Source organism: Pituophis catenifer, unplaced genomic scaffold, assembly GCF_029215685.1.
Source record: "Pituophis catenifer annectens isolate HBS135680 unplaced genomic scaffold, rPitCat1.0.hap2 SCAF_3, whole genome shotgun sequence".
Taxonomy (NCBI): Eukaryota; Metazoa; Chordata; class Lepidosauria; order Squamata; family Colubridae; genus Pituophis; species Pituophis catenifer.
In genome coordinates, this window is record NW_027256883.1 from 458,013 (window position 1) to 467,448 (window position 9,436).

Sequence of the window (9,436 nt, forward strand, 5' to 3'; positions counted from 1 at the left end):
GAAGGACTGGCCCACAGTGACTCTGCCAGTGAAAACAGAGCTCAGGAGGGCTGCTCTGTTTTCACTGGCAGAGGGGCGCAGGAGGCTGTTGCAGCCAAAGGTGGAGCTCGGGAGCCCCTTTTCGCTGGCAGAGTACTCAGGCCACCACAGGCGCCTCCAACACAGGTGATGTTGAGCTGGCCAGGCCCACCGCAGCCACCCAAGGTCAAGCACAGCCCTGATGCGGCCCTCAATGAAATCGAGTTTGACATCCCTGCCCTACACCATTCTGGACGAATGGCTTCTTCAAGACCTCCCGTGATGGAGCACGCAGAGCTTCTGAAGGCAAGCCATTCCACTGGCTAATTGTCCTCGGGGTCATTCGGTTTCTTAGTTCTACGTCCGAGACTGCACTCTCGGGCCCATCCCTCAATGGCACCACCACCAGGGGCCTGCCAGCCTGCCCAGTTGCAGAGGGCCCGGTGGGGACCCTGGCAAGGACCGGCTCAGTTGCCAGAGGAACTGTGTGTCTTTCCAGCAGCTGCGGCAGACCCCCACGGGCTCTATGGGGGTAGAAACCAATCCTGGCCTCAGGGTTTCCCTGAGAAATAGCCCTTCTTTAAAGGTGGAAGGAAAAAACTTGGAACATGGGTGGAAAATGGCAGCTACTCTTCCTTGTTAACTGAGGAGCAAACAATGTTTCCAAGAGTACAGAAAAGACATTATTGGCTATGATGATTAATATTATGGATAGTAGACTAGTGCAGGATCTCACCCTTTCCATCCATTGGCTCTTTTTACCCATTTTAATATGAATTTTAATGTTTTCACTTTCTGGTGTTTTAATATTTTAACCCTGTAATTGTTTTATTCTCTTATTTATGACTTTGTAAGCTGCCCAGAGAAGGACGATGGGCAGTATTCAAATTTAATAAATAAATGAGACTATTTACTAAAATCAGCCGAGTAGCAACACTTCTGCTTTCCCTGGAAGCCTCAGCAGCTACTGAAAGCTCAAAAACTTTGAATACATGGCAGGATTTTCTGAAAGCATACCAAGAGCCCAGTAATATTAATGTTTTAAGAAAAAGTGCTAGAATAAAATTGAATAATACTATCTATCTAAGAGCCCGTTTTGTCCAGTAGAAACCAGGAGACGGTGAGTTCTAGTCCTTAGCATGAAAACTGGCTGGGTGACCTTGGGCTCTCTCCGCTATCAATGCCAGGACTGGGCAACAAGCTGGTTCATCAATTCCTGTCACAACCCCATGGATCAACTCAGTTGATCTGAAAAAAAGGGGGAATCTGTGCTTGCAGAAAAACGGTAGGAAGAAAAAAATGCTGTTAACGCTATTCAAACATTTAGAATTGAAAACTGGATTTTAAAGGTTTGGGGGAGAATTGAATGTTGTTCAATTTTATCTCAGCAGCTGGAATTCCCAGAGTTTACAGGCTGCAATCACGGAAGGGGGTTTTAAGGGTCGGCTAGGTGGAATTTGACAACTCTGTCCTTAAATCAGTTCCTTTTTTGACAAAAAAAACCTTTTGATTCTGGGTGGTCAAGGCTCAATTTCTTGTTTAAAAACTGAATATAGTCATTTGCATATTAATGGATTATAAAATCCTGCTCTTTTTTCTCCTGCTCTTTTTGGGTTTAGTATTTTATAGCTAATCTTGTTTAGTCGGATACACAAGTTCTTTATTTATTTTTATTCACATCTGTAGCTTTAAAGGAAACAACCAGTTATTTTAAAAAAGTGGGGAGCACTTGAAGAGCAGGAGGTCCCGGTGTGTGTCTTGCGGAACACAATCACCCCTGGGGCTGCCTGAGGGAGCCCTCCAGGTGCTGCCCCAGGGCCTGAGGCCCACCTTAGAGGGAGAGGGGGGAGGCAGGTGTGTTGTAGGCACTGCCATGCTTTGCCCCCTGTGAACTGCTCCTACCGCAGTGCCCCATTGACTTCCCTAGCTCTGCCCCCTGCCGAGCAGCCCTCCTGCGGAAAACCATCTGTCCTTCACCAGGGCGGCAAGGGGGAGACGGGGGGAGGCCTCCCCTTAGGGTCCACCCACCGACAGGTGATGAGGTATTCAGGGTAGGCCTGCGTGTCGTTGAAGATGACGAAGATGGAGGGCTTCCTTGGGTTGTCCACTGTGCTGTCGTACCGCCTTAGGGTGGCATCTCCTTCCCTCAGGGGTGGCGCTCGCATGCTGGCATTGCCCGCTGTGTAGTCCCCAACCAGCGTCCGGGTCACAAAGATGTATTTGTTGCCATCAGGGCTGCGAGGCGAGTACTGATCTCGCGCCGAAAGACACGCCTTGACCGCGAAGTAGACACCGTGGCCGTAGTGCGTGGCTGGAAATGGGGGACAGGAGTTATTCAGTCAACGGCTGGCACACAGCAAGATAAACGTATGTAAACTATGCAAAAGCATCCAGACAGACAGGAATATGGTGAATAACCCACAACAAATATACAGACATTTTACAGACATTGCAAGACTAATCTCTAATGCCTATTAAGGTATGAACATTCAAACAAAAGACAAAGGATCAGCTATCCTGCCAAGTTACAGCTAATGTGGATACTGAAGTCAAGAAAACAGAGCATGCAAGGTCTAGTACTGAATAATGCGGAGTATCTCACACATATGAAGCTGTAGGGCTCTGCCCCCCCTCCCCCTGGTCCCTTCAGGGAGCGAAGAGGAAGCCAGGCCTGTGCCCGGCCAGCAGCTGATGCGGCCTCCAAGAGCCCCTCTGAGAGGCCAAATGCAAAAAAGCAACCTCAGTGTCATCTTGCCCACTGTCTCAATGACGGGCTGGACACTGACTGGTGCTGGGCACCTCAGTGAGCCTCCTGCCTAAGGCTGGCATTGGCACCCTCGGGTCACAAGGCTGGCAGAGCCACCTATAAGCCTCCTCCTGGCAGCGCAGTGCCCAGAACCCCTCTCCACCAGCCCCTCCCCCCACCCACCAATTCAGCTTCTCCAGCTGCTGCTGGTCCCCCTCCTGCCCCCCCCCCCAAGGGCACGAATGCGGCTGCTGAAGCCCCTCTTGCATCTGGCACGGCTTCTCTGCGGGGTGAGTGTGTGTGAGCACTTCTTGGATATGGGGGCACATCCCCAGGACAGGTCAGACAGCTAGCATAGAGGGTCCCCCCTCGCCCCCCATGGGAACGCCCCCTTAAGAGCCACCAAGGAGAGTCCTTTTGTGCATAGTCACTGACTGACCGTTCTTGCCACAGAAGCTGCGGTTGAAGCCGTGCTGGCAGATCTCGTGGCTGGACTGCTCCGTTGTGCCATGGTACAGGATCCGCTCCACTGCCTGGTGCCCGCAGGCCTTCTCCATGGCAGACTTCTTTAGCTGGTACTGCTGGTAGAGCAGCGGGTGCATCACCTTCTCCAGCTACCAAGCAGGGAGGCAGACGAGTTAGCCCCACATCCAGCTCAATTCCCTCCCTGCCCCACTGGCCACACTTGATCCCAAAGCTGGGCTACTTCCAAGCACCCCCCCCTTTCTCATTCAGCACCCGTACCCAAGGGACCCCAGGTGCCATCTCTGCTCTGAACCAGTCCCAAAGAGGGGCAGCTATGAGGAGCCGGGGGGGGGGGAGGGCAGTGGAGGAAATCCCTCCCTCATCCAATTTGGCTCTCAGACCAAGTGGTGCCAGTGGCAGAATCAGGCTGGCCCAGCTTTCAGGGAGCCTGCCCTAGAGTCCTCTGGCCAATCCCAGACCACTGCCCGTTGCATAGAAAGGGGGAGAGCCCCTGTACCCAAGTTGTGAGATTAGGCAGGGGCCTCTCCACAAGGCCAAGGGGGCTCTACCAGATGAGTGCTGGGAGGGGGCTGGCTCACATCCCTCCCCCAGCGGAGCCCAGCAGGGCTGGCCGGCTGCCAGCAGAGAAAGAGGCGGCACATCTCCAAAGGGCCAGTGGTCTCGGCTTCTGCTTGGCAGCCCTTCCCAGCTCGGTTCTTCCAGAGAAGATTTGTGGGGCAAAGCCAGGGTGCCGACTGAACACATGGCAGGGGGGAGATGCGAAGGAGGGAATCTTGACTGCAGAACTGAGCCCCTCTTCTGGTTTGGAACAAGGGAACAAGCCAACATGAAAGCAAGAATTCCAACATAGCAGGTAGAACTCCAATTGACCTGGTTAACGGTTTTCTGCTCCTCAGAGCCCCACAAATCCCCCCCTCTGGACCTTGCTGAGACCCCACCATCCAGTCTCAAGGCCAGAGAGGGCTCGCTCTGCCACCAGGGCTTCAGGATGGGCCCTGCTGCCTGCAAGGGATGCCCCTCCACTGAAAGGGATGGAGACAACCAGCCACCTTGACGATCCAGATCTTGCCGTGAAGCCCGGCCAGCGTGTCATAGAAGCCTTGGATGGTCCTCTGAAACTCCTTGGAGTCCTCAGCCAGTGGAAGCAGCTTCACTTCGCCCTCAGCTGGGGGGTCTAGCAGGGCTGCAGAGAAGCACAGTCTGTGAAGAAACAGCTGCTGTCATCCCCCCCACAAGGCCAGGCGGGGGCACTCTGCATGGCCAGGGAGGCCTCTGCTGCCACAACAGGAACACCAGAAACCCGCTGGGTGGGGCACACTGCGCAGGCAATCTACCTGGAGAAGCGAGTGGCAGCTGGAGCTCGGTGCGGCCAATGGGCAGAGTGCGGCCATTGCCAACGTCGTACTCCTCCATCCGCTCAAAGTCCACAGTAAAAGGCCGACCATCGAAGAACACCTCCATGCGCTTGTGGCCGCGGCACCATGCTTGCTCCAGCAGGGCACTGGCCTGGGCTGAATAGGGGGTGGGGAAGCCCTGCTCAGAGGGCTCCCAGCGGACCCAGCGGGCATCCCCACAGCCCACGGCCACTTCCACGTGCAGCAGCCGGGCCAGCAGCAGGGCGAGGTCTCGGGCGGCGGCCACAGGGTAGTCCAAGAATCCCGACACAGTGGCTATGGGGCCAGTGAGCGTGATGCTCACTGCATGCTTCCTCTCCAGGTAGGTCAGGTAGTCAAGGCAGAGAGTGGGCAGAGACAAGAGGGCCTTGTTCTGCACCATTTCCTCCCGCAGCTGCATGCCCAGGGCACGCTCCAGCTCCTGCACCACGGCCTCTGCATCCTCCTCCAAGGTGGTATAGACCTGCAGACGGGTTGCAGCTGCTGCCTCCAGAGAGGCCCTCATGACAGACAGGATGTCAGCATCTGGGCTGGACGGCTGCTCCTGCTCGAAGGAGCGCAGAGAGAGCTCAGTGGCACGCGCCAGCTCCTCCACTTCCTGCCGAGCACTGTCCATGGACTGCTGGATGGCCAGAAGCAGCTGTGCCTCCTCCTCTTCTTCCTCCAATGCCAGGCTTGGAATGGGGCCTGGGACAGGCAAGGGCCCCTCTTCTATTGTGTCGAGGTCAGCCAAGCTGGTCTGCTGCTCAAAGGTGGAGGGAACCTCCGCCAATGGCTCCGCGGCCGTCTCTGCCTGCTCCTCCTCCTCTGCTGCAGGAAGGGCCACCCGGGGAGGTTGGAGGGCAGCCAGCAGGCCCTTGATCTCTTCTGCAATGGGAGGAGGACCAGGTGAGCAGAGAAGCAGCAATGTAAGATGGGCCTGCACAGAAAGGGGGAACCCTGAAGCTACCCCAACCCCACCCCAAGCTCCAACCTCAGACCAGGAAGAGGATGGTGGGTGCCCCTTGATGTCCTTCACCTCCAGGGACAGGTAGCTGGACAGACATTACCCAGGTTAGCTTCGCTTTGCTGTTCGGCCACTCCGACTGGGCTCTTCGGCTGCTGTTTGAGGCCACACAGGGAATCCCGTCGGCACATGAGGGCAATTGGCTCCTGTGAGGTCTCTAACTCGTGCTGGGGGGGGGGAGAGGCCCTTCAGAGGCAACCCCCCCTTTTCAAACTCTTCTCTCCCCTCCAGTTTGGCACACCAGCCTCTGACCCCACTGCACATCCGAGCCCCATCCCCTCCTCCAGGGTACGTACCTGTGTCTCCGGGGAGCGCCATTGGAGGTGCTCCAGCCCAAAGGCACAGCAGAAGCTCCTCTCCAGGCCCTGAAGGATGGCCTGGCCACGCTCCTCCAGCAAGAAGCGGCTCACACCAGGCAGATGCAGCACCACAGTCCGAACACGGATGGCACAGAGCAGACTCTGGAGGAGGTCAGCTGCGGCTTGGCATGCCCAAGAATCACCGTTCAGCTGCACAAAAAGATATGATGCCAGTTTTCTCAGGCTAACGTGTTTTGCTTGAGACAAAAGATTGGCAAAAGCAGGATCTGACATCCCCCCCACCGAAGTGGGCCTTTAGCCCAGTTCCCAAGGACACCTGGCAGCTGCCATGAGAGGGGACACTAAAACAGGGCAGAGCTGACAAGTGCCTGGCACCCTGTGGGTTGCGGGCAAGACATGGGAGGACCCTGCTGCTGCACCCCTTTTACCCGCAAGCCGGTAACCTCGGCTCCCTCCAGGGGCAGCAATGTGACATCAGCCAAGCCAGCCAGCAGTTCATGGCGATGGAGCTGAAGGTAGTGAAGACGGCCAGGCTCCGTGGTCACCAACACTTCATCCGGCAGGCAGTCCTGCAGGCCACGCGTCAGCTCAGCCACATTCTCCTCCTCCAGGCCAGGCAGGGTGAGGCCCTCCAGGTGCTCCCCATCCTCAGCCAGGCACACGCAGCAGCAGCGCAGTCCTGCCTGCACTTGGGCCCAGTGTGGGGACGCCAAGGCCAGCAACTGCCGCTCAGACAAGGGCAGGGAGATGGAGCTGAGAAAGGAGCCCAGGAGAGAAGCAGCTAGCTGAGCCACAGAAGGCTTCAGGGCGACGACTAGCACCTCCTCTGCAGTGGGAATGTAGCAGGCGCCCACACTGCGCTCGGCAAGCTGTTCCACCAAGTGCTCCTGCACATCTGCCCGCTGCAGGAACTCAAGAACCCAGGTTGAATAGGGCAGCCGCTCCTGTGTCACCGTATGCAAGGCTGCCTGGATACGCTCCTGCAGCTGCTGCTGAAGAGTCAGATCCCCACCCAAGATGCATAGCCCAGCCTCTTCGCAGCGAAGCACGCATTCGGGAGCAGAGGCCCCCAGCTCCTGCAGGACAGCCTTGGACTGCAGCAGTCGCCTCGTAGCTGCTTCTGCAACAGGAAGGATGGTGGACAGGGCCTTGCCAGCTCCTCCCACCTGCAGCTCTGCCGCTGCCTCTGGGGGTTCCAGGAAGTCGTAGTGAGGGGAGACCTTCAGACTGCCATCCGGGAGCTGATGGGGCTGCTTCAGCACCCGATCTACCACTGTGGGAAACGAAGGCAGCAGGATCAGAGGAGCCTTTTCAGCACCTCTTGGAAGTGGAGCCAGGAGACGCGTCTCGAACAGCCCTCACCTGTGCGGTCCTGAAAGGAGACCACGGCCAACATGCCTCCCAGGAGAAGCCGCACTGCCTGCACACGGCCCCCGCCACTCCGCCTGCTCTCAAAGTAGAGGGTCAGCACCTCAGGCTGCAGCTGGCTGCCGTGGTGACTCCGAACCAGGATGCTGTCTGTCTGCTCCACCCAGTCCAGCACCAGGCTGGCCCCGTCCAGCATCCGGCTTTGCACACGACCCGCCAGCACCAAGAACTCTGCCAGGGAAGCCGAGGAACTAAGTCAAGGCAGCCAATGAAGACTTTGCCGTAAGAACTGCCTTCCGTTATACCCTCTCCCATCCCAGGCAGAATGCTGGGAAAAGACCTCCCGTTCAGCTTCTCTGGAGTTTCCAAGAAGAGGGCAGCCAACTAACCTTCCTCTTTTGGAAACTGATGACACAACTGGAGGCCAGAGACTGATTTCCAGACCCAGCGAAGCCAGGAATCCCTGGCAGATGATGGCTAACCCTGCCCATAATGCAGGATCCTTCCAGGTGGGGACACGGTCCCAGCTAGCCAAAGGCAGCAGCCTAGGTGATGTACCTCACTGCAGGACTGTAACATTTTCAAGGCGGTGCTTTCTCTGCCCTTTGGGTATCTGCCCCTCCTGGTGTTGGGAGGGGGCAGAGTAAGGGGGCGGGTGCAGAGAAGAGGCTCGAGGCACCCACTGGCAACCACGCTTGGAGGGCAGGAAAGCTCCTCAGGTGCCCCTCTGGGAGGGAGCCTAAGGAGGCTCAGCTGGCTGCGGTTTGAAGGGAAGAGGAGACCCTCCGCAAGTACCTGGGTGGCTGAGCGCCGCCTGCAGCTGCACCAGCGCCTGGTCCCCGGCAGGGCTGCGGTGGATGGAGTAAGCATCCCTCTCGCAATCCAGCATGTGCTCCACGTACAGCTCCACAAGCTCCAGGCTGCTTTGGGGGTTCAGGCCCTGGAGGACCACCTTCCCATAATCCCGAGGAGCAGCGGGCTGGACCGTCAGGTGCACCCCTTGCAGGGCATGGTCAGTTTTGGAGAGGACCCTCTGGGCATCTGCGAGGGAGGAGACCAGCAGGTGATCTCCAGAAGGAAAGTCCTCACCCCAAAGGCCAGCCAAGCTACTACCAGAGACAGGCCCAGCCAGACCCCCATCCTCCCCATCAGGGCCTCAAACCCCTCGGAAGCCAAGTCCCAGAAGTGCCCAGCCAGCTGTTTGGGGGAGCCTGTGAGGGCAAAGCTGGAGCACTAAAGACCTCAGCCTCATAGCCATCTGGGTCCCTTGCACAACGGACTATGCTTTCCATCATCCCCAGCCTCCTCAGTCATAGAACACATGGAATCTGTAGGCCAACGTATCTGCTGCTTTTGTAACTCCTGCTAAGCAAAATTGGTGTCAACGTGTAGCCTCTGTGCCTTAGTGTACAGCACAAGCGCACATATTGTGTGACTCCCCAAAACTGGACGGCCCAGTAAGGGTAACCATGTCGTGGGAAGGCAGCCGTTTCGTGAAAGCAACCTTGGGCTGCCGGCCTCCGCCCCAGGGCCGGAAGGCCTTTCTCCCCGCCGGCCTGTCCCCAGCCTCCCTCCAGCCGGGGCCCTCACCTTCGGGGCGCTCAAAAGTTAGAGTGGCGCGGCCGCCCCTCCGCCGCCAGCTCTGCACCGGCCCGCCGCCCGAGCGCCGACGGTTCTCGAAGTAAAACACCAGCAGCTCATCGGCCACGTCCGAGGGGACCCCGAGCACCGCCACGACCGCCGCCATCGGAAAAACCCGCAAGCCCGCCCGGGAGGAGTGAGGAAGCCCCGGAGGGCGGAGACAGCGATGCCCGCAGGTGGAGCGCCGCGGGAAACGAAAGCGAAAGGGCGCCGCAGCTGCCTTCCTCTCGCCCCGCCCCGCCCCCTGCCCGTCTCCGCCCAGCAGGCAGCCTTCGGACTCCAACCCCCACAGCCCTTTGCGACAACTGAGCTTTCCCAAGGGGGGGGGCTACTGTCCGGCAGCTTCTTCACCAGGCTACGGAGCGAACTACAATTCCCAGCACCGCTGCGGCTGGGAGTCCCAGAAGAGGCAAATAGACCCCCGCTGCCCCGCCCCTCGGCCACGAAACCCCGCCCC

General features: G+C 57.9%; 1 protein-coding gene across 2 annotated transcripts; it reads right to left on the bottom strand.

Annotated features, from left to right (window-relative positions):
- Window positions 1-1,667: 1,667 nt before the first annotated feature.
- PARP10 (poly(ADP-ribose) polymerase family member 10) lies at window positions 1,668-9,162 on the bottom strand. Of its 2 annotated transcripts, XM_070940180.1 has the most exons (10): window positions 8,929-9,159; window positions 8,134-8,379; window positions 7,333-7,569; window positions 6,399-7,243; window positions 5,947-6,159; window positions 5,694-5,817; window positions 4,585-5,511; window positions 4,300-4,433; window positions 3,204-3,378; window positions 1,668-2,329 (listed from the first exon to the last, which is right to left on the bottom strand). In XM_070940180.1, exons 1-10 carry the CDS (start codon window positions 9,083-9,085, stop codon window positions 1,992-1,994), a joined length of 3,396 nt encoding a protein of 1,131 aa, XP_070796281.1. In that variant the 5' UTR covers window positions 9,086-9,159; the 3' UTR covers window positions 1,668-1,991. The 2 variants fall into 2 exon arrangements, with proteins under 2 accessions (XP_070796281.1, XP_070796282.1); XM_070940181.1 differs by lacking the exon at window positions 1,668-2,329 and having other exon boundaries at window positions 3,362-4,045; window positions 8,929-9,162.
- Window positions 9,163-9,436: the final 274 nt, after the last annotated feature.

Excerpts from the sequence above, each read along its gene's own strand:
- PARP10 (XM_070940180.1), bottom strand. The coding sequence starts at position 9,085 with ATGGCGGCGGTCGTGGCGGTGCTCGGGGTCCCCTCGGACGTGGCCGAT. Across the intron at positions 7,570-8,133 it reads GGCGGCGCTCAGCCACCCAG|AGTTCTTGGTGCTGGCGGGT; the intron begins GTACTTGCGGAG and ends CTTCCCTGGCAG. Across the intron at positions 4,434-4,584 it reads GCTGCCACTCGCTTCTCCAG|CCCTGCTAGACCCCCCAGCT; the intron begins GTAGATTGCCTG and ends GCTTCTCTGCAG.